The 24,179-nt window shown below is 56.2% G+C and overlaps 1 protein-coding gene across 1 annotated transcript in view; it reads left to right on the plus strand.

Annotated features, from left to right (window-relative positions):
* The window catches only part of HPCAL1 (hippocalcin like 1), a 73,198-nt gene extending 53,940 nt beyond the window's left edge, over positions 1-19,258 (plus strand). The window contains exons 3-6 of the mRNA XM_040992820.1: positions 7,987-8,075; positions 15,274-15,675; positions 16,145-16,250; positions 19,006-19,258. Coding sequence (XP_040848754.1) covers positions 15,298-15,675; positions 16,145-16,250; positions 19,006-19,103 — 582 coding nt within the window. The 5' untranslated portion in view covers positions 7,987-8,075; positions 15,274-15,297 and the 3' untranslated portion in view covers positions 19,104-19,258. The remainder of the gene's footprint in view (positions 1-7,986; positions 8,076-15,273; positions 15,676-16,144; positions 16,251-19,005) is intronic.
* The last annotated feature ends 4,921 nt before the right edge of the window (positions 19,259-24,179 follow it).

Below are 24,179 nucleotides of genomic sequence, written 5' to 3' on the forward strand. Positions count from 1 at the left end.
CTTTGTTTGGCCCTCCCCTGCAGCTGCCCCTGGCAGCCTCCTTTGTGGAGTACACACGAATCCCCAGGCCTGAGCTGCCACACTGCCCCCTCTCTCCAGGGTCACCCCTGCGAAAGCTGAGGGAGCCACCTGACACCCAGTACGAGTCAGTGGGGCCTACTGGGCCAGAATGGATGCGGAGTCCTCACGCCTGGCATGTGTGCTGGGCATGCAGCAGGGGCATGGGTGCACTCTAGGGACCAGGTGACAAGGCAGTGTCGGTGGGCGCCGCCCGGCCCTTCCCACCTGTAAGGCTGGCATTGTCTCTGATGGGCCATTTCACAATCCTGTTCCCTCTCACACGTGGCCGTTAGCTCAGCACTAGTTGTGGAACCGATGCTCTTCCCCTGCAGGTGGGGCTGGCAGCTCGGGCGGGGGGAACCCCGGTGTGAGCCCACCACTGGTCTCTGAGTCCCGTCCCACGGAGCCGCGCTTACTGTGCGCCGTTACCAGCCGTCTTGAGTGTTGCCACGCACTTTGGGATTGGGAAGTGTCATCCCTGCTTTGGTTTTTCGGGCTTGTTTTGAGTGTTGTGGTCCTTTGTGTTTCCATGTGAATTTTAAAATCAGCTTTTCAGCTTCTCCGTGGGAAGACCTGGGTGGCTTTGAATCTGCAGCTTGTTTAGGGGAATGTTACGTGAAGTCTTCTGATAGATGAATGAGAAGATTTTTCCCTGATTTTTAAAAATCTTCCTTATTTTTTTTTTCAACAATGTTATGTAGTTTCTGCAGCACGGCTTCACTAAAATTTTAGGTTTGTTCTTTTGGATTCTTTGTTCATGAAACGATTTTCTTTACTTCATTTTTGAGTGGCAATGCACTTGACTCTGGTGTCTGCTAGCTCCTACAGTGTTCAGATCTCTTTCAGTTTGTGTGTGTGTAAAATCCAGGGATGGATTGGGGCCCGGAGCGATGGTGTAGTGGTTAAGGTCCTTGCCTTGCATGCCCGGGATCCCGTATGGGTGCCGGTTCTATCCCAGCAGCCCTGTTTCCCATCCAGCTCCCTGCCTGTGGCCCGGGAAAGCAGTCGAGGATGGCCCAAAGCTTTGGGCCCTGCACCCGCTTCGGAGGCCTGGAAGAGGCTCCTGGCTTCGGATTGCCTCAGCTCCAGCCGTTGCAGCCGCTTGGGGAGTGAATCATCGGACGGAAGTTCTTCCTCTCTGTCTCTCCTCTCTGTATATCCGCCTTTCCAATAAAAATAAAATAAATCTTTAAAAAAAAAAATCCAGAGATGGAGACGGGCATTCGGCAGATGTGACGACACCACGCGGGATGTGGGCATTCCGTCCCAGAGTGCCGGGGTGAGGCCTGGGCCGCCTGCTTCTGCTCAGCTTCCTGCCACACGCACGTGGTGGCTCAAGCACTTTCTGCCATCCACATAAAAGACCTGGACTGAATTCCAAGTTCCTGGTCCAGCCCTGGGTGTGGCTGGCATTTGGGAACTAAATTCTTGGATGAAACCACTTGTTCACTCCCAAATGACTGCAGTGGCCAGGGCTGGTTTGGTCTGAAGCCAGGAGCCAGGAGCTTCATCCAGGTCTCCCGTGTGAGTATTAGGGGCCTGGACACTCGGGCCAACCTTCACTGCTTTCCCAAGTGCATTAGCAAGGAGCTGGATCGGAAGTAGGTCATCTGGAATTAGGACCAGCATCCATGTGGGATGCCAGCACTGCAGGTGGCGGCTTTACTGGCTGTGCCACAGCTCTGGCCTCTGGTTGACTGCATTGGTGACTACTATTTCATTAATTGATGTTTGTTAGCAAAACGACGTTGCCTCCTCTTCCTGGGCATAAGTTCCTTCTGGTCGTGATAAGTGTTTCTTTGCTCAAGTTGCCGCATTTGGCCTGTGAGTCTATTTTCTCGTGAAGCCCTTTGCTGGTTTTGGTGACAGGGTTATGGTGGTATCTTAAACTGTGCTGGGAGCTGCCCTCTTCTTGTGACTGCTGTGGTGCTCTCAGGCCTGGGATTTTGCTGAGATTTAATTGGGGCATGGTCAGCTCTCTGTTTACAAGCAAGAGACTAAAGGCTGTGAGAGGGACAAGGCAGCCAAAGTGGCCGCCGCAAGCAGTTGCACAGCTGGGCTTGGAGCCCTCTCTCTCCAGCCCCTCGGCCAAGGCCCCCCACTCTTCCCAGCTCCGGCCTGTCATGCTAGGAGCTGGGGGTACAAGAAACACTCAGGCCTACCTGCTTCCTGAAACCTCCAAGAGGTGGGGCCTTGGGCCAGCTGGGAACGGACACAGGTGGACGAGGAATCCAGGCGAGGAGAGCGGGATGCATGGGCAGGAGCCTGGGGCTGGGGGTGGGGAGTTGGTGCAACACGCACCTCGCTAGGGGCCTCACACCTCTTCTTCCTCTCTCTTGCTGGTGCAGCAATGCTTGTCTGTGAGTCTCCTGGGGACTGTCAGCCCCTGGCGGGAGGGAGGGCAGAGATCAGCAGACCAGGTGGAGCCCTGGGCCATTCCCCACTGCTGCTGCTGCTGCTGCTGCTGCGTAGTCGCGGCTGCTGGAGCAGTGGCTGGCTCCAGTGGCTGTCTCAGCAAGACCCTTGGGTGGGACAGGGATGTGCAGTGTAAGCATCCTCTCCCCGGGCGTCCCCCAGGTCATTCCACAGCTGGGATGTGTCTGCCTCCTACATGGGGGGGCATGGTTGGGGAAATGTGCACAAAGTTGCTTTTTGCTGATCAGTAATGAACACTGATCCCCAAGTTGTGCTCCGAGCTTGTTAGTTGTACAGGGTTATCCCAAAAGGCAGAGGTGGTGGGGCTGCTGTAGCCTGACAGCTGATGTATCAGGTGAGCGGGGCCCATGCCATCATGATGGGTTGCCTGATGAAAGTGCTTGCAGGCTGGGTGTGCACCTGCTTTTACCACTACACACACACGATGCACACGTGTGCACACACACGCACATACCTACACATACCTGCACACACTTGGGCATACCCTCACTGATTCCTCCCTGAATTCCGTGAGCCCTGCGAGGAGCAGAGCCCCTGGGGCTGATTTCCTGCTCAGCAAACTCAGGGAGAGACTGGGCTTCCCCTGCCAGGGCGGCTTCCTGGCAGCTGCTAGGGCACAGTGCACCTGGCGCCTCCCACCGCTGCCGGCACCATTCCTGGCTTTCTGCCTTTGTAGGGGCCCTGACCTCGGCAGCGCCTCCAGAAGATGGGGGCAAGGTGGAAATTGGAGGGTTGGGACAGTGAGAGTGCTCTGTGCAGCCCAGCAGGGACCCTCATGGTGGCACTTGACTTCTCGATGCCTCAATTTCCCCATCTGTGCAATGGGTGATGATTCTGCTTGCTGCTTAGACCCTTGTGAGGATCCCAATGCACCGTGCAAACAAGGGCAGGGAGAGCAAGTGTTCAGTGAGGTGTGTGCTCCCAGGGTGCTGGTGGCAGTGTACACGGGTCTGCAGGTACCTGGGGAGGGGTCCTTGATGGAGAATGGGTTGGGTGCTGGAGCGTCAGGACTGCATGACACAGCCAGGTGGAAGGTTCTGGGTAAAGCTGAGGGTGGGCACCCGGAGGCCGACTGTGCCCTTGCTCACTGGAGTGTCAGCAACGCCCGTGTCACCGTGTACCCCGAGCTGAGCGGAGGGACTGGGGTTACAAAACAGACAACACACAGTGGGTTATTCTTGTAAAGAGAATGCCGTTTATTCGAACTTCAGCCTGCATTTTTAGTCTGCCTAGTTCCTCCCAGTACTTTCCCAATGCTCAAGCAAACTCCTAAGCTCCCCCGAGGGCATCTTAAAAAAGTGGAAGCAGGGAAGAGGGAATTTGGGGTCAAGCCAGGGGCTAACTGTATCAGACCAAGATTGTACATCCTGTTACCCCTTGAGAAACAAGCTAAGCTGTGGAGTTAACCCTAGGGAGACTGGGCCCTGCATATCCCCCTTTTTTTGTTTCTTAATGGACGCCTGTCAGGTTGTCCAGCAGTCAGTTGACGCCTTACCCATCATGGGGAGGCCCGCCCAATGCATGCGGGATCCCTGTCTTAGGTTGGTCATCAGCTCTGCCAGTTCTTACCCGTCTTTGGCTGCCTATTATGTATCATGCTCAGCCAGACTTGAGCACTAGGGTTTTCCACAGCCAAGGCCATCATGGTTTGTCAAATGATGACCTGCTCTCGGGCTTGTTGCCTGCGTAGGCGGCAGAAAAGAGGAAACAACACTGCAATCATGGCCACGACCATCAGTCCCAAGGCTAAGACTCTGCTCCATTCCTTAAACATCCCTGCTACCAGTCTAATGCCATTTACAATAACTTTCCTCGACATGAGCAGCACCCAGGTCTCATTGACCTTAATAATGATGGTGGCAAGCTGGTTGGTGATTCAAAAAGACATACTTAACAGTGTATAAGTATTGTTGAAAATACTAACATTGAAGAATCTCATAGTGCAGGCCCAGCGGCATGGCCTAGCGGCTAAAGTCCTCGCCCTGAACGCACTGGGATCCCACATGGGCTCGGTTCTAATCCTGGCAGCTCCACTTCCTATCCAGCTCCCAGCTTGTGGCCTGGGAAGGCAGTCGAGGACGGCCCAAAGCCTTGGGACCCTGCACCCGTGTGGGAGACCCGGAAGAGGTTCATCCTGGCTTCGGCTCCATTGCATTCACTTAGGCAGTGAATCATTGGACGGAAGATCTTCCTCTCTGTCTCTCCTCCTCTATGTATATCTGCCTTTGTAATAAAAATAAATAAATGTTAAAAAAAATGAAAAAGAAAAAAAAGTTACCAGTTGTTTAGAATTACATTTTGCTCTTAATAACCTGAATAAACCATACCTATGGTTTACTATTAAATTTTAGCAATGCCCCCAATTTTTTTTTTTTTTTTTTGCAGATCTAATCAGTTGTCTGTCCTACAATTAACTTTACAAATGAAAGATACAACCTTCGAAACACATTCTGACTTTGAGGCTGCTAGGGACCCATCTAGAAATCCCAAAACCAGAGGAGTTAAACTTATTAAATACTCCAAGAAGCCTTAAAGTATCTGATCAAAGATTCCTCACTGTAATTTCTATCCATTTAGTCAGACTGATTCGAACAATAACATATGAAAAATTTTTATCAATTGTAAATGCTCACCCAAACATTTCACAGTAAACACATATCAGAAGATACCCTTGGAAACACAGCTGTTTTAATCATGAGAGTTAAACACAGGAATTGGTGCATAAACTCATCTCAACTTTTTAAGGATTTTAACAAATTCAAAGGTTGGAACAAGAATAGAGCTTACTGAAGCTGGATGAACAACTGACAAAATCACTAATTGAACAGAGACTACCTAAAGTTCAATGCTTCAATTTTTTAACAGCTTTCAAAATTAGAGATATTTTTTAGATATTTACTAGCATTTTTATGTATGCACACTGCAAAAAACTTTTTGAACACAGATATCAATTCTAACGTCAGCATGTATTAGGTATTAATGTTAAAAACTTAAACAATGTTGTAATAGTATCTGTAAAATTATAGCCAATTATATAAAGCTTACAAGATTCATTTCTTAACCTTTCTGACATACCTAAACCTTTAAGTACTTTGTCCTAGCTTTCCCTCTTCATTCTATGACTGCCATTTCCCTGTAGGACAAAATATTCTACAAGCAACGCTACATTTTAAAAATAAAAACTTACCAACTTTTAAATACAGTGGCTTTAAGCAATTTTAACCATTTCTCCCAATTCATGGAAACACATTTTAACACAAACCCTCCTCAAAACCGGGAATGAGAAGTTTTTCAAATAACCTTCTTCTAGCTGATTTGGGAATTTACCCCTTTTGAAATGAAGGCAGGTAAGAATCACTACAACAGGGACAAGGTCAAAGGTCCCAAATTCTTGGAAGGGCAGGCTCCAAGCATGGCCCTCCCTTGTTTTATGGCTGGAGGGCCTGGAGCTTCTCCTTAGCTTTTGTTTTATGAAATCAAGAGAGCTGAAAAAACTTTAATTTGGCTGTTGTCTTGGGAGATTACCCAGGAATTTACTGAAGTGAGTTATCAATAAGATGAAAATAACTTAAAAAGAGATGTTAAAACACTTGTTTCTCACAAGGAATCAGACTTCAATTCTTTTGTTTTAAAGGCAAACATCCAGAAAATATACACATTATGACCAATTTCACTCTACAATTTAGAAGAATTTGTTGTTTTCCTGTAAGGCAAAATCTCACATACTTCCTTGTAAGTAAGAACGCAGCTAATTAACAATCAGGATTAATTTCATGAGTAGGAAACATTTCAACCAATGAGCATAAATATTCATCTATTTAATAGCATATGTGACGCAACAAATTTAGCATAATTTTATAATATTATGAGATTATAATCAAATTATTTTGAATGACAATTATATTATTCAAATTTTTGTCTCAATCTTTGAGACTTCCAGGGATCCTACTGGAACTCTCAAAGTCATGAGACTTGGTTTAGAACTGAAGAATTTAGAGGTCTAAGTGAGTTTAACAAAAATTACCTTCAGCATTTAACTGAACATGTACGGTGTGTTAGACCTGATCAATGCCAGGACAACACTGTAAGCTGAAGACCAAGCAGTAAGAAAACGTCATACGCACCTTTCCCTGGTGGAGGTGGGGAGTCTGGCCAGGGCCTGTTAAACTGTTAGACTCTCTAAAATTAGTTACCAGGAGAGAGAAAGGGGGTCAGTCATGGTCCGTCCCATCTCGTCTCAGTCAGTCACACACGCACCCAATTCAGAACAAGAACAACTTAACAATTCAAGACAAAGATAGAACTGAAGAGAGAGTATTAAAACAAAATCTAGTTTTTGTCTGGACAAAAATAATAGAACACCAACAGTAACGACTGAACAAACATATGCACAAACACCGAACACGTCAGAACAGACACATGTAACTCTTCAACCCTTTGCGATTTCCAACCTCTTCCTCGACTTACTTTGACCTGGAGATATTTTATAAAACAAGTACTTGGGTTCATCTCATGCTGTAAGTTAATTTAACAGTGAATTTGGACCACTCTATATCAGATTATTTTTGTTAAGTTACAGAACACGTTTCTTTGTTTTAATCAACCTTGCTTGAATTGCGTAATTCTCCGGTCAGCCTCTTCTGACCAACAGCGTTCCCCATTTGATGCAGAAGTTCTTCAAGCTCGGTGACTAATTTACCCTGGGAGAAGGCTGAACCCATTTTATCGTCCTTTTTGCAGGATAAATTAACCATCAAGACCTAACTATACTAAAAAATAAATCTAAAACCTAACTATATTTCAAAATAAAACTCCCTCTCCTACCAGTTTAGGAATGGCTTACAATACGTCCCACTTAGGTTAATCAGCTGGCCAGCTTCCCGGGACGACCCTTCGACCCTTCGTCGTATCCTCTCTCTCGATCTCGGAGGAACGCCCGGGGCACCGTGTACCCCGAGCCGAGAGGAGGGACTAGGGTTACACTGGGGCCCAGTGCATACACGGTTGTTTCTCCCAGTGTGTCTTGGGGTGGCTCCTCTCCACGCCCTGGGCCAGGGAGGCTTGGTGGGGGCAGTTGGGCCTCAGGGATGAAGCCAGGGGTGATAAGGGACCCTGAAGGGGCTTCCTCATGGTATTGGGTGCAGGCTAGAGTGGTCCCAGGCAGGCCTGGGTGTGCAGGGTTCCATGATACCTGTGACACCCCCACAGGAAGCCAAGGGCCAGGCCTGGACTTGGCTATGCCTGTGGAGTCCCTGGGCACCTGCTGAGGGTGACACTGGGATATTTAAGGCAGCTTGTGGAACCACAGCCGCCCTCAGCACCATGTTGGCTTTGTGATAAACGTGGCCCTCTGCACCCAGGGGCAGCCACCATCTCCCCTGGACCTTACAGAAGCTGGGGTCTCCCCATTGGGCAAGCACCAGAGGGCAGGTGGTGGTTTCTGGGCCAGGGTGTCCATGTCCTGTGTGACCTGTCCATCCTCTCTTCCAGGGGCATGGTCTAGTGGCCTGGCCAAGGACGTGGAAGCAGCCTCTGGAGGCCCTGCCCCCTGCTGCACTCCAGCCTCTGCTTGGCCTCAGGTGAGTCCTCTGCAGGCCCGGGGCAGGGGTGACATCCTGTCTGCGAGTTCCAGAAGCTTCTTTTGTATGGGCCTATGGCTACCATACCCCATCACAAAGAACTGGCTGTCCAGCAGGCCCAGTGTTGGGGACTCAGCCGTCCCTGACTCCCTCTTCTGCCCACAAGGATCCCTTTCCTGGGATGGCACATCCCTTCTTCCCACCAGTTCCCCAGTGAGCATCCTTAAGGGCTTGGGTCCAGCAGCTGGCTCCAGGGCATCCACCATCCCAGAGTGGGCCACACCTGTCCGTGGTCCCAGGGACCAACCCCGATGACATTTGGGCCCTGGGGCTCCTTGATCCCATCTCCTTGAAAGACTGATAACAAGGAACCTGCTTCAACCTGCCCTGGGCACAGGTGTGGGACGCTCAGCCTCACCCCCTCTGTCTGCTGCTCCTGGGTCCAACCCAGGGGCCTGTGGGAGAAAGGCCTAGGGCCTGGGGCTGTCCCTACTGGTCTGACTTTGCGTCTTTGCAGGACGGTGGCCATAGCGGGTCAGTAGGCCTGGGCTAGGCAGGCCATGTCAGCTTGGCCAGGGCCAGGGAGGACTACTCAGGCGGCTCATTATTGTGTATTTCCCCGTGTTGCTGGCCCCAAGGCATCACGTGCAGCTCAGCAGGACCCTTGTCAGAGGTGGCCATGAAGGAGGACTTGAAGGGGAAAGTCGTCCTGCCCACCTGCCCTGCGTGCACTGAGCTGGGAAGTGATGGCACGGAGACCTGCAGGGGGGCATCCTGTGTGAAGGGCCTGTGGTTCTGGGAGCACAGCCAGTTCACGTGGCTGGGGGATGAGTGAGGTGGTCAGATCTGGGCCTGGTGCTTGCAGCCCTGGCTGGTGAGGCAAGCTGGCTCAGGCAGTGTCCCAGCAACGCCAAAGCACATGACACCACAGGCCCTTGGGACCTTTAGCAAGGGAACCCAGCGTATGGTGTTCAGGGGTCACTGTTTCTGACGTTGCTAGCAACCATTGTCTGAGCTGGAGTGGAGGGCCGACCAGGTGACCAGGTTGCAGACTGTCCTAAGTGGATGTCCCTGGCTTTTCCAACACAGCCTCTGGAGGGGAGGTTGGCGGTGTTGGCATCAGGGAAGGCATTACCCTTCCCGTGTTGTCAATCAAGGGCTATTTGTAGGGTAGCTTGGGATGACTTTGCATCATGACTTCCTGTGGGTGTCCCCTCTGACATCAGCTGTGATGAGCACCATGGACCAGTGTGCCTACCCATGCACACGCATGAACACACACCCCTAGCTTGGTCTGATCTCATCAGCCACAGCCCTCGTGGAGGACAGGAGCCAGCGTGCTGGCACCCTATCCCTTGGCACCTCCCGACCCCTGCCCCAGGCGGGGTCCTATGTGAGGTACTAAGTCAGACCCCAGATGAGGTGGGGGGCCTGGGCCCCCCACCTGGCCGTCAGCCAGACTGCTCAGTGCTGTGGTGGGGTGGGGACAGAGCCGAGGGCCGATGAAGCCTGATGACATGGACAAAGCTGAGCAGGTGCTTGCTGCGCCTGGTGGCCAGGGGGCTTTCTCCAAAGCTGGACCAGAAGCCCCCAGGCCTCACAGGGAGGGCTCCCTGGACAGTGCTCAGTGGCCAGCGAGCTGCCCCGTGACCCCCCAGCCCTGCTTATATCCGGAGGTTTTGTACGAGGGGTGCCCCGGGGCTGCCCTTTTCCTTGCTCACTGGCTTCCTTTCTTCCTCTCCTTAAACAATCACTGCATCTGGTGTTGCAGGCGTGTGCTGATTGGCTGTGGGATCGCCATGCCCTGGGTCCTGGAGCCCAGCCCCATGGCATGGGGGTTCAGAGAAGGTCAGGGAAATTGGAGCCCAGCCTGGAAATTCCAGGACAGGAGGCTGGATCCTGGCCCAGCCGGGGGCTGCTGTGCCCCCCAGACCCTCACTGCGATGGGGGCATCTCCCTTCTGTTTCCTGGGTGCTCAGTGAATGTGGATTAAGGGAATCCTTGTGATGCCATGCCCCTACAGAATCCCAAGTGGTCATGGTGCACGTGCACACACGGCCTCTGGTGAGGGCCCACCTACCCTTCACTGTCTCTTGCCAAGCACCTGCTCTGGTTGTTCATCAGGAGTGGCTTCACACTGATTTTATTTCTTCTTCAAGACTTTGAGCTTGAGTCCAAAAGCATGGCTGTATTCTCCCGAGGTTAGGAAAAGTACAAAAAGAATATGGATTGAGATGTGCTGAGTTGGAAGTGGGCCCCAGCAAGGCCCGTAAGCTTGGCACGGGCAGCATGTCCCAGGGTGGACCGTGCCCTCCAGTGCACAGACCCCACACGCCCTCAGCATAGCGGCCGGGATCGGCTCCTCTTTGCCGCTGGTTGGGGAAGCAGACCGTTCAGGTGCCTGGGCAGTCTAAGCTGGGATTGACCCTGGTGCTTCCCTCCATGCCAGGGCCTGCTAAGGGGCGTGCAGGGCAGGCAGCAGAAAACCTGACCTATATTCTCAATACACATAGGAAGGTCCTGGGAGTGAAATCCTAAAGGCCTTGGCCCACTGTTCTGGGAAGGGTGCTGCTCAGAGAAGCTCCATCCCGAAAGGCATTCCCTCCCACTGGGAGATGGACAGGGGGCTGAAGCCTTTGCAAAATCGGTGGTGATTGGTCATGCCAGTGGGCAGCTGCCATGCCAGTCGGGGAAGGGGCACGTGTGTCATGGGGCATACAGAGTTCCTGTGCGTGGGATGGAGTGTGTGTGTGTGCTGGCTGTGGGTGTGTCGGCTGATGTGTGTGGTGTGTATGTATGCTCATGTTTAAGGCTCCTTGGGCAGCCCTACTGCACACAGATCTGACCTCCCAGCTTTCTGCTGAATGGGGGCCCTGGGAGAGGCCCCATTACCTCCTTGTACAGCCATGGCTCTCCTTGCCCTCCATGAAACAGGGCTCCACTGGGTGCAGACAGCACCTGACGTTCCCCTTCTGGTGGGTCCAAAGCCATCGGCAGCCGGACCAGGTATGTCCTGCTGTGGGAAACGAGACTGCTGTCCTCCCACGTTGCTGCCAGCCTCGCCATGTCCGGTGAGCTTCGGGGGCCTCTGTCCCCCCGCAGCTGGAGCAGTGTGTGCCTCGGCCGTTGCGTGTTGCTGCCGGCTCTGGCATGCGCTGCTGACCTGGTTGTCCCTGTGTTTTGTCCATACTGTCCCTTTGAAGCCCAGGAGTTGGAATTTGCTGACTGCCCTAGCAGGATGTGTCTGGGCTGCTTTGGCTCCGGGCTGTGCCCTCCAGACCACAACAACTGGGCTGTTGGCTTGTTTTTCAAAGATTATTTATGTATGTAAAGGCAGAGCGAGCAAGACGGAGGGAGGGAGAGCCTGCACCTACTGGCTTATTCCCCAAGTGGCTACAACGGCCAGAGCTGGGCCAGCCAGGAACTCCATGGGGCTCTGTCAGGTGGGTGGCTGAGGCCCAAGCACGTAGACCATCACCCACTACCTCCCAGTGTACACTTAGCAGGGAGCTGGATCTGAAGCAGGTAACCAAGAGACAGCCCAGCCCAGGTGACCAGAGAGGGGCGAGGCTGAGGAGACCTGGCTGGCTCTGGCAGCTCCTGCCCTGTATTGCCCCTCACGGATACAGCCACTATCTGGACTGTGGCCCCGGAAGCTGGCTCTGTGGGCCTGTTTAGCAGAGGTGTAATAGCAGCCTGGTCTAGGTACTGACATGGGGGACTTATCTATCCCTGCCTGACCCCTGGCCAAGCTCAGTGACCCCGACAGTGGTCCAGTTTGTGTGTGCCCCCCATGCCTGGGTGAGCAGGGCAGGCATGGCCAAGCCCTGTTGCTCTGTCGCTTCCATCCGGACTCTGCTGCAGCTGCTGAGTCCCAAAAAGCCAAGTCCGAATAAACCTTCTGTGCAGCGTCAGACCCAAGCGACAGATGCTCACCCTCACGCCCCTGTCACCCCAGTAACGGAGGGGTCCACGGTGTAAGAACAGGCAGGATCCAGAGAAAGCCCTCCCAGCCCTGATTAATTCTCCCGGGCACAGAGTGGGAGGAAGAGCAGGGAGGTGGGAGCCCTCCCTGCTGAGCCCAGGCCCCTGAGCTGGCAGCTTCCCTGTTGGTATGACCAAGGTGCTCTTTATCCATGGAGAACTTGCAGTCCTGTGTAGGAGAAAGACAGGGGAAAGGGGGCAGTGAGTACTAAATTTCTGCCGGAAGTTGTATGGGGAGCAGCAGGGGGGCCGGGAGAGGTGACCCCAAGGAGCACAGTCACGTGGGGGAGTCCTGGGGACCCTTCAACTGCTGGGGCAGAAGCAGGGCAGGTCTCCATCTGCTGGCCGAGCAGGCAGGCTCCCTATGGGCTTCCAGCCACAGGGAGCTGTCTAGCGCCCCTTGCACCAGCTCTGACCCAAGGGCTCTGTGTAGCACAGAGAGGAGGAATGCCCCCCAACGCGGAGCCCTTAGCTCGGGTCAAATATCTGGTCCACAGGGGCTGTGGTTCTCTGGTGGACACTCTGCTGAGAGGAGAGACCGTGGGGGCTCCTGCCTAGTTGAAGTACAGAGTGAAATAAATCCAGCATGCCACGGGTGCCAATAAACTTGAAAAGCGCCCTTGTCACTGGCCCCAGAGCCAACATCCCTGGCTGGCATTATCCACTATGATAGGACAGACCTCCACCAAGCTCTGTCTGCTAGAAATGTAGCAGGAGCCACAGCATCTGCTAGGTTCTCTTTCCCTGCAGGCTGATGGCAAAGCTAAAAATAAACAAGGGAGACCGATGCTAGCAACAATTGCCATCTCCCCCGTGTGTTCAGGAGAAATTGTTAGAGATGGTCCAGTATGTTTTCTCCATATTAAGCCATCAGATCCCACCTGCATGATGCCCTGTGGGCACACACCTGAGTTCAGGTGCCCCATACCTTCCTGTGACAGGAGGCCGCTGTGACCAAGGCAAGGTGCAGGAGTGACAGGGGGTGGGTTGGGTAAGTGGGGGGGGGGGGGAGTTGTCAGAGCTCAGGCTGGTGAAAGTGCCCAAGGGTGCCCTCTGCTGTCCCCTCAGTGCATTACATCATCCCTCCCTCCCCGGTGCACCTGCCCCATGCACACGGTGGACCAGGACTGGCCCCTCCTTGGAGAACATCCGTGGATGCCCAGGCTGCCTGTGGATTAATCTCGCCTGCTTGTTAGGAAGGCTGAGTAAGAGGAGTACAGCCTGCCTGTTGGCCCCTGCGCTGCCTCCCACCCTCTTGTTTGGAACAGAGCAGCCTTGAAGTTCAAAGGCAGCACCACTGCCCTGCAGCCTCCTCAGGAGCTGGGACTTTGATCAGCCGTCCGAGTCACACACCTCTCCCAGTGTCCTGCCTGAGAGCGGTGGAGTTCTGGCAAGCTTTGGGGAGTGGCCTGATCAAGCGGTGTAGAGTGGGGAGGGACTGTCGCCTGCTCCCTCCCCTGCCAGGCTCTTGTTATGTGATGTGCACGCCCAGGGCTCTGCCAGCCTCCCCTAGCAGCTGGTACAATTGGCTGAGAAGGCTGGCACTTGCAAGCGGTGCCCCCTGCAGGTTAAATGCTGCCACCGGGCTCCACAGTTATACAAGTTAGCTCATTAAGAATACTAATGGGCACTGGATTCCTGGAGCCCATGTAAGTGCCACATTCACACACCTCACCACCACCACCCACTACCACCCATGACAGGGAATTAAAGTGTCTCAGATGCTTCCAGAAATCTGCTGCCTGTCTGCTCCCAGCACTGCTTGAAGCTTTAGAAGCCAAGTGGGGGGTGACCGCCCCCCACCCCACCCTGGGGATCCCGTACCTTAGCCAGGCTCTCCTCTTCCAAGATGCCAGTGGGACCGAGATCAATGGAGTCAGGTTGCCTCGGCTGATTCTGCTGAGAGCTGTAGGCAGTGGTGTCTGGCATCCCATCCTTGGCAGGCTCCAGACTCCCCGTGCCCCTTGCCCCCGTACTCGGAGTCCATCTGGGTCCTCACTAAGCATGCCAAGTGGCCCTCTGTGGCTGCATTTATCAGCTTCGTGGATCTGCAGGGGAGAGGCCATCTTTTGAAACTGCAGGGGTGGGGGGAAGAGGGTCACCTGTCAGGAGCACCTGGGGGCGCCAGGCACATGTGCACATGGGCTGGGAAGAGACAGGCTCGGCACCAGCACTTCTAGCCACAGAGCATCCTGCTGTTGCACACAGCCCCAGGAGGCTTCAGCCTTACTTTTAAAAAAATATATTCTTCAAAGTAATTTTTTAAAAAGATTTATTATTTTTATTGGAAAGGCAGATATACAGAGAGGAGGCGAGACAGAGAGGAAGATTTTCCACCCGATGGTTCACTCCCCAAGCGGCTGCAACAGCTGGAGCTGAGCCAATCCAAAGCCAGGAGCTCTTCTGGGTCTCCTATGCAGGTGTAGGGTCCAAAGGCTTTGGGCTGTCCTTGAGTCCTTTCCCAGGCCACACGCAGGGAGCTGGATGGGGCAGCCGGGACATGTGGTGCAGTGTTTGCAAGGAGTGGATTAGCTGATTTGCGCCATCACACAGCTTCACCTTGTAGCTGACTTCTTAAGGACAAGTGCCCAGCAGTGGCCAGGAGTGATCGGTGGCCATGGCCAGTGCTACAGGCAGTGGCATCGCCGCCCAGGCTGGCACGTCTCACCTCAGCGCTGCTGGGAGGGGCGGGGTGACTGTGTGAACTGCGCTGCCCCCGCAGAGAGGTTCAGTAAGGACCTTGAGTGTGGCTGCATCCGCTGGGGTGGGTGGAAGAGGGGGCAGTGGGGTGTAGGGCAGTTCCAGTGGGTTCCTGACCAGCCCCCAGGGTGCCCTCTTGGGCCAGCGTGGGAGACCCACACTGAGTTTGCCCTTTTTAACCATGGAGCTGTGGGAGTTTGTAGACAAGTGAGGCGGGGAGGTGGAGGTGAAGACTGGGGTGCCCGGGGTCAGGCCGCACGTGCCCCCCACGCCCTCAAGACGTAGGAGCTGGGCTCTCCTTTCCCACCAGAAACACTCAGGGCACCTTTCACTGCTTAGCCAAGAAGGGTGCCGCACAGAGCTTGAGGACAAAAACATCACATGGTCTCCCCTCTTACCCACAAAGAGGAAAGAACCATCCAGAAGCAGGGCTGCTGGCAGGCTCGGGAGGCATGGGGACATGGCTGTGCCCTGCTCTGCGGTAATCCCCCCGCTGGCCATGTGTGTGTTACAGGCATAGCTGCCGCCGTCGGGCACCATGGGCAAACAGAACAGCAAGCTGCGGCCCGAGGTGCTGCAGGACCTGCGGGAGAACACGGAGTTCACGGACCACGAGCTGCAGGAGTGGTACAAGGGCTTCCTCAAGGACTGCCCCACCGGCCACCTGACCGTGGACGAGTTCAAGAAGATCTATGCCAACTTCTTCCCCTATGGTGACGCCTCCAAGTTCGCCGAGCACGTCTTCCGCACCTTCGACACCAACGGGGATGGCACCATTGACTTCCGGGAGTTCATCATCGCGCTCAGTGTGACCTCACGGGGCAAGCTGGAGCAGAAGCTCAAGTGGGCCTTCAGCATGTATGACCTGGACGGCAACGGCTACATCAGCCGCAGCGAGATGCTGGAGATCGTGCAGGTGTGCGGGCTGGGACGCTGGGCAGCACGAGTGGCTGGCCCCTGCCCAGGGTCGGGGGGTTCCTCTGGGAGCAGGGCTGCAGTGTAGCAGATACCAAACCTGGCCTTGTCCTCTGGGGCCTCTGAGTCCGCTGAAGGGACCCCAGTTGGGAATGCTGTATCATTGGCTGACACACCATATTGTGCAGGCCTGCACCTGCTCAACTTAAAGGCACTATATTTCTAACATTTTCTATCTGAGCTTGGCCAGATCAGTGGCTCTGGGAACTCCATGTGGGCTGACTGTGTGCCCCTGTGTGCCCAGCACTGTCGCTCATGGTGCCCCACCCCTGACTTTCCCCCCACATGCCTAGCTTCCTTTACCGCATGCCCCCTTCGGTGAGAATAACAGGGACCCCAGTCACGGTGACACTCGGCTCCCCAGCCCGCTGGGCACAGTCTGAGCAGGCCCGCTGTCCACCCCTTTCCAGGCCATCTACAAGATGGTGTCCTCCGTGATGAAAATGCCGGAGGATGAGTCGACGCCCGAGAAGCGAACGGACAAGATCTTCAGGCAGATGGACACCAACAATGACGGTAGGCAGTGAGCACGTGCCAGCGTGGGTGTGATGCTGTGTGTGAACAGGCACACACGAGTGGTGACGTGCGTAGAGGCGCGTGGCTGTGTGTGCACTTGTGACATTATGCGTGGGTGCAGTGTTGTGCCACGTGTGTGAAGGTCCCACCTCTTGCTTCCTCTGTGAAGTGAGCTATCCCAGGTGACCCAGGGGCACCCCTTGGGCTGTGAATGACAGCCCCGTCTGCCAGGGACCACACAGTCCTGGGGCTAAGGGGAGAGCGCCAGTGACCCCAAGGATGCTCAGAGATTTCTGGCTTGTACCAGCAGAGAGGGCCCTGGCAGGGGAGGCTGCACTGGGGCCTGGTTCTGCGCATCTTGTGGGCTGTGGAGCAGGAAGCCCAGAGCCTGGGCCCAGTCGCGCGTGAGCCAGAGGGAGTGAGCACTGAGCAGGAGGCTCACTGGCTCCTGCTGGGACTCAGGTGGCTCTGCAGGTGAGCGACCTAGCCTGCTGCGACACCTCCCAGGACCTGTTGGCAGCGGGCAGCAAGGTGGCCATTAGCAGAGGGTGTGCACCCGGGAAAGAACCCAGCCTGTGCCCTCTGTTGCCACGAGGCCAGCTTGGCACTCTCCAACTCCGTGAAACATGGATTTGGGTCCTGACAGCCCTGCGCTGAGCTTGTGCCTCCCAAGCCCAGTTTGCCACTCTGTGAAATGGGCACAGGGAATCCAGTGTTGGGTGGCTGCAAGGCCTCCATGAGCTGTGACTCTCTCAGCACATTGCTGGGCACCCCATGAGTGGCGGCTGCTGTTCCAGCCTTGCAGTGTCCTGGGCCACCCGCTCGGGCCCCCTCCATGGGGCCATCCCACCAGTGTGTACATGTTACAAGTGCAGGCCACCTGCTAAGGTGCCCACAGACTGTGAGCCTGGGGGACCTACCTGTCCCTGGAGCTAGGGGAGAGGAGAAGGATGACACTGAGAAGGAGGGGCCAGTCCTCATCCCTTGAGGCCTCCCAGAGACCCGACTGCTCAGGCAGGGTCTTTGGCCAGCCTGGAGGCACCCAGCCGGCTCACCCAGGCCTCTGGGCTTGGCTGATGGGCTCTCTCCAGGGCCCACGCCCATTAAGCCAGGATGTGCTTGTACTGGCCCAGGCCATAGGTGTGAGCCAGGCTGTGTGCAAGTGGAGGGTTGGTGTGATGGGGAGCCCCCCTCAGGTCCCCAGCTTGGATTGGGCAGAGCCCCTCCTATATCCCCCCAGTGTCCCTGTGGGAAGCTGTCGCTGTAGTCTGTGCATGGCTCCAGGAGGGGCTGCTGGGAGGCAGGCCATGAGCCCTGGGGCATGGCTTTCTTCCGTGTGTGTGTGTGTGTGTGTGTGTGTGTGTGTGTGTGTGTGTGTGTGCAGCCAGACTGCGAGTTCTGCTTGGTGGTCTGTATGCATTTGCCAGTTCTGTTTGTATATCTGTGTCCCATGTGGCTGCCTGACAGAGTGCGTGTGGCTGCAGCTTTTATGGTCTCTTCAAAAGCTCTGGTCACGAGGGCACAGAATTCACCACGACCCTGGCCCTTATCCTGATGGCTGCACGGGCAGAGGCAGGATGCTGCCTGCTAAGGCCACCTTGCTCCCGGATGGCCAGACCTGAGTGGGCGTGATTAGTAGGGTGTGTGTCGCTCGTGCAGTGGCAGAGTGGATGGTGTGGTCTTGTCGAGCATCATGGTGGAGGGGTAGGCGCTGCCTGGGACACCCCTGTATCCTAGGGGTGAGCCTGGTTGAATTCCTGCTCTGATGCTTCTGCATACCCCAAAGGCAGCAGGGGATGGCACCAGTGCTTGCCAAGCAAGGTCTGGACAGGAATTCGGGCCTCCTGGATTTGGCCTGGCATAGCATGGCTGTTGTACGTATTTGGGGGAGTGAGCCAGCATGTGGAAGATCTCTGTTCTCTCTCACTCTGCCTTTCCAATAAATGAACTGTAGAGTGGGGAGCACATGGGCTTGACCCACCCTGCCGCCGCAGAGCCCCTCGTGAGCCTGGGTGTCATCCAGGCTCTTTTGCATCCTGGAAGTGAGAACTCAACATGTCTGTTGAGGAAGTGCTCGTATGAGGCAGAGAGAGGAAAACAGAACTCCTGGCCTCTGGTTCACTCCCCGGATGCCAGCACCAGGCCAAAGCCAGGAGCCCCCAGAGCTCCATCCAGGCCTCCACGGGGGGTGCAGGGGCCCCGAGGACTCGGTCATCTGCTGCTTTCCCAGGTGCAGTAGCAGGGACCTGGAGTCAGACCAGGTCCTTCGACACTGGTCACAGGTGTGTCAGCCACTAGGCTGTACACCTGGCACAGCACCTTGGAATCAGGAAGCTTTAGGATGGTGGTGGAGGAGGAACGAGGAGGAGGGATGCTGTAGCCTGGCCAGCCACGCTGTTTGGTAGTGGCCCACACAGGAGGCAGGAAGCTAACTTGGAGCCAAGCAGAGCCTTGCAGCCAGGAGAGGGGCCCTGGGCTGCAGGCACCACCCAGGCAGGATGGGCCTTGAAGCCCTGAGCGTGTCTGGGTTGGACCTGCATGCTATACTCTCTGCGGACAAAGCTGCTCTTTGCTGGGAAGCGTAGGCTGAGTCCTCTGTGGATGTCGGCTTCTTGCTCAGCAAAGCCCGTGAGCTCCACATGTGTGCACCTGTAGCTACTCCCAGGACAGGGGTGCAGGGCAAGGACCAAGGAGGCCAGCACAGGTGCAGTGTGGAGACCAGGTGCTGTCCAGCTAATCCTAGCTTCTCCCGCAGGCAAGCTGTCCCTGGAGGAATTCATCAAAGGTGCCAAGAGCGACCCATCCATCGTGCGGCTGCTGCAGTGCGACCCGAGCAGCGCCAGCCAGTTCTGAGCAGGGGCCGGCGATGGCCGCCGGCACGCACGGCTCGCCTCGCTGCTCAGCTTTGCTCGCACACATGGCCGCCTCCACCACCCTCCTGCTGCACCAGGGGCCGCAACCACGGCTCCTCCCCCAGCCAGCCCAGTCCTGGCCGGCCCTGCAGGCTGCACCTCCTCCTCTGCCCGGTCCCCAGTCCCACCCTGCTCCCCCAAGGCTACCATTCCAGGAGAGTTCTGGTGTTTACTTGAGAGAACAGTCCTGGGAACCCAGGCGGGACTGGCCCCAGGCCCCCCCGATTCACCTGTGATCCTGGGTGCTGCGGGCTAGGCAGGGATGGAGGGAGTGTGGATGGCAAGTTGTTCCAGTGCATGGCTGCGCCTGCCCTGGCCCCCACCACAGCCACCTGCACGTGTGTGCACTGCGGTCTCCTTTCTTCTCATTCCCAAACCACACGTCCGGTGAAGTAAATTGTATCGTGTAGGTCTGTATCTCACACTTCCGGTTGCCTTGGCTGCGTGGCTCCTCCTCCGTGAGCCCGGTTGTCCTGTGGTATTCGTGCATCCTGCCAGCCGCTTGTCTCCAAGAGAAACGCATGCCCAGTGCCGTGGTGATGCCACCGTCCGCCTAACGAGCACAAGCGTTTGTGTGTGGTTTGTCTTCCTTGTTGATTGGTCTGGCATTTCTGGTATTAAAATGATCAAATAAACAGAATCCCAGAGCTTTTGTGTCTGTGCCCCAGCACCTTGCATGCAGAGGCTAGATCTGGGTTAAGGGTGGGTTTGCTGCCATGGGGACACTTGACCCTTCCCACATCCTAGAACAGCTGCTGAGGACTCTACCTGCCCCAAGCCTCTGTCCACCAACTGGTCTACCTGGTACCCCACGGCATCTCAGGCTGGGAAATGTCGTGTGTGCAGCTCGCTCACTGGCTGGAGCCCTGGTCCACACCCACACGCAGGCCTGCGTGGAAACTGCTGGCAGGACGGCCACCCACCCAGGGCCCATGAATGTCTGGGCCTCAGTACTGGCAGGATGGCCCAAGGCTGTGGGTACAGAGCAGGAACTTGGGGCATGCCTCTCGGCAGGCCCCTAGCCAATTGTGCTTGTGTGTGGCTTTTGGGCATCTCCATGCCTGCCTGCTGAGCCTGTTGGCCAGCTTTGGGGAGCCGCGTGAACCTCCCGGCCTGACTGTGGCTACTCTCTGCTGGAGCAGATAGAGTGTGGGTTAGACTGGACCTGGTCCAGGCAAGCAGCCCTGCTGGGCTTGAGGGCGTCAGACTTGAGCTTCAGAAAGTGTCCCTGGCCATGAGTGGATCAGTAAGCCCTGTGTGGGGGTTCATAAGTGGCCCCCAAAGCTGCGTGGCAAGAAGCCCCAGAAGGAAGAGATCTTCAGGACTAACCTGTCACGTGAGCAGCTGCCGCCCCCTTCTGCAGGGTGGTGCCGACCCGGGCCGTCCTGGGCAGGCCCCACGCGGTGAGCAAAACTCCTTAGATGGGGCCCGTGTGTTTCTTCTCCCTAAGTAGCCAACCACGTAGTGCAGGTGCCTAGCCAAAGTTCGGGGTACTGGGAGGGGTTCAGCGTGCGTGTTGGCAGCCTGAGGGTGGGGACGGGTCCATGGGAGCAGGGCAGAGCAGGCTGCACCCCTGCTGCTCCCCCTGGAAGGTAGGGAGCAGGGAGCCTGGGGTTGGACACTGGGGACCCCAGACCTGAAGGAACCATCTCTGAAGTTCTGGTTCCAGAACCCCAGCTGACCCTGGCTGCTCCCTGCCTGGGCAGGGGGTGAACTTGGAGGAACCTCCACCCACTAGTCCCCAGCAGCTCACTGCACCTGCATGCGTTCACAAAGGGCCTGTGTGGCCCATCAGTGCCCCCTGCTGGTGGGGAGTGGGAGCCTGTTTGCCCTGCAGACTGGAAAGCTGGCGCTAGGGAAAGACCACCTTCCCAGAAATACCCAGGCCCGCCAGGTCCCACCAGGCTCACGCAGGGCCCCATGCACATCCTGTGTTTAGGTATGGTGCACCTGTGTGCAGACAGGCCTCTGAGACCTGGTCTCATTAAGGTCAGTCCCAGGTGGAGGCCCTGTGTGTGGGTCTGTGCTGCTCCTGGCCCTTGGCACTCCACGGGAGGGACCTTGTGTGAGTGGAGGAGCACCTAAGCCCATGGTATCTTCCCCTCCCCACCCTCCACACCCCTCACACAGTGCTTGCAGTACCTCCCTGCGGCATGGGTTCCTTCTCTCCCAGACAGCCCTGTGGCCCTAGCCCTGCCCTGCCCAGCTGCCTGGGAGTAAATGAGCTGCTCTGTCATGGTGGCTGGAACCACACCCCTTTGGGGCCGATGCACTGAGGCGTATGGGCCCGACTGGCATGCAGGGCTGTGAGCAGAGGGGGTGCAGTTTGGCTACAGGGGAACATAGGATTGAGGACCTCCTCAGAAGGTCATGGCTCAAGGTACTGGCAAGGTCTTAGGGAGGGAGCCTTCACACTAGAGGGCGCAGAAGGAATTTCAGGGGGCAGGGCTGGAGGACAGGCCTGCCTATGGGCCCTTCCTCCAAGCCCCAGGCTCTCACTGAGCGTGCAGCTCTGGGTTGGGGCCACGCCGTAGTCCCTCAGCCCTGGTCAGCTCCACACAGGGTGGACAAGTGGCCACAGTGCTCAAACTTGGGTTTTGTGTGTGTGCTGCCCCCTGGTGGCACAGGGAGAGGGTAGGGGTGGGAGCATCCCTAAGCCTAAGTCTGGGATACATTCAAGAGCTTGCAGGCTACAGCCATCATGGGAAAACGCACCTGGCTAGGCCTCCACGTAGGCCGTGCCTGAGGTCTCCAGGGAGGAGGGAGGCTCAGGGTGTTGGCATCCTGCCTGTGCAGCCTGCTCCCTGTGACCCTGATCATGCTTAAGGAATGCACTTGGGGTTGGTGAGGGATGGCATTGGGTTCACTGGGGCTGGCTGGCGCAAGGTGCCCACCTCCGTGACTTTCTGAGTGACCAGTGCTCGGCTGGGTTGCTACTGCCTACTGCCACCTGGGCAGGGCAGAGGTGGGTTTGGGGAGATAAGGCCAGCTCACAGGGGAGTGGCCTCTTTCACGATGTCTGCCCCTCAACCTGGCACCTCCTGAAACCTGGGCTGGCACAGGACACTGAGTGGAAGGAACTGCATCCCAGCCCCAGGGTTCCTTCTCCAGCTGTGGGGATGGGGGTGGCTAGCAAGGCCCCCACACCCAGCAGGATGCAGGAGCCCACTGAGAAGGCAGGGGCTCTGGCTGCCACCTGGGTGATGTGAGGGTGACTGAAGCAGCAGGCCGCTGTGGGCAGGGGGAACACATGGCCGCCCACGACCAGCGGGTGGGGCCTCGGGCGGCCAGGGGGAAGGCTGCTCAGATGTGGAGGCCTGAGGGCCCTTGGGTGCTGGCCTGCCTGGGGCTGCAGTGTCCCTGGGGGCAGAGCCCTGTCTCCAGCACACAGGGTCACACCCTGACCCCAGGCAACCTCCGGTGGGGTACCTGAGGGAAGGAGGGCACTGGCCACCTGTGGCAGCCCCAGCATGCTCCACGAGTCGGCCGCCTCCTTTGGCCCTGAGGGGTGGGATGGCATGTGCCAGTCTGGCTGCCAGGCAAGTTCTCGGGAGTCATTTGGCTCACAGGAGCCTGTCTATCGCCTGGGTATCCATCTGAAATCTTCAACGTGCAGCTGGCGACGTGTGCAACGCCAGCCCCTCACACTCCTGAGACGCTTTACACCCTCGCTCGCACGCACATATACCTGCACACATAAAGGGCTCGAGTTTTCTGATGCCCACACTAGCGCCGCCCCCGCTGTAGGGTGTGTTTCAGGTACTCCAGCTGGAACCCTGTTCTTGGGAAGCTTGGGCCGGCTCTGTGGCCTAGCCCTTGGCACGTGCAAGGTGAGGACTTTAGCCACTAGGCGTGCCGGGCCCTTTCTCATGGTTTTAATATGCCACTCTTGCCAGGTTGGGCCCGTTCATGGCCTACCAGCAAACCTGTGTTTGTAGCTCAGGTTTGAGAGCCCAAGAGGTGCTCCATCTCCTGGCTCACTACCCAAATGCTGCCAACAGCCAAGCTGGGCCAGGCTGAAGCCAGGAGCCACGAATGCCATCCGCATGGGGGGCAGGGTCCCAAGGGCTCGAGCCATCCACCTGCTGTCTCCCACGGTGGGTGTAAGCAAGAGCCAGAGGCCAAGCCCCAAACACAGGCACACTCCGCATGGGATGCAGGTCCTAAACGGGACCACCACACTGCCAGCAGCAGCCCTGCCTGCCCCAGGTCCTTCTAGTACGATCAGCCCGTCCCAGGAGCGCTAGCTGATGCCTTCCACTGTGTCCCAAGCTTTATCACCTTGCCTGTGCTGTATAAATCTCCATCTGTAACTTGAGATAATGTAGTCCAGACGGCCAGTGTTCACAACCTGGGGTGGGGCCCCACAGCGTCAGATGTTCTGCCGTGTCCCTAAAGGCCCAGCCAGCAGGGTTTGTGTGCCCCTGCTCCCGGTCCCTCGGAGGGACCAGGTCTTAGTGGAAGTGGGCTCCCAACCCGCCTGCTATCAGACGAGCTACAAACGCTTGCCCAGCAGCTGAGGGGTACTCTTTAGTAGCATGTTTGAAAAGTGAATAAAAACTGGGTTTGGGACGAGTGGTTACGGCCCCTGCTTGTGATGGGGGGTCACTTCCCACGTCCCCTGCCTGGTACCAGCTTCCTAACAATGTGCACCCTGCACAAAGCAGTCCAGTCACTGCTACCCAGACCTGTGGACCCTGTTCTGGACCCTGGCTTCGGCCTAGTCCAGCTCTAGCTAACTGGCATATTGGGACCCAACTTGTAAGCAACAGCTTGTTTGCCTGCAACCAGACACCAGATGTTCCCATCCTCCGGGACACACTGGGGAGCAGATGGCGATGCCAGTCCCCCGGGGTCTGTGCCTCCCACAGGGGATACCTAGGTGGAAGTCCTGGATCTACCGGGCCCTGCTCTGGGCATCTGGAGTCACATCTGTCTTTCTTGCAGCTTGTTTAGGTAAAGTACTGTGTAAACCACAGGAGCCCCTGGGGCAGTGTTTAGAAATACTGAAATATGG

This window comes from Ochotona curzoniae, unplaced genomic scaffold, assembly GCF_017591425.1.
Source record: "Ochotona curzoniae isolate NIBS_2020 unplaced genomic scaffold, NIBS_Ocur_1.0 contig_883, whole genome shotgun sequence".
Taxonomy (NCBI): Eukaryota; Metazoa; Chordata; class Mammalia; order Lagomorpha; family Ochotonidae; genus Ochotona; species Ochotona curzoniae.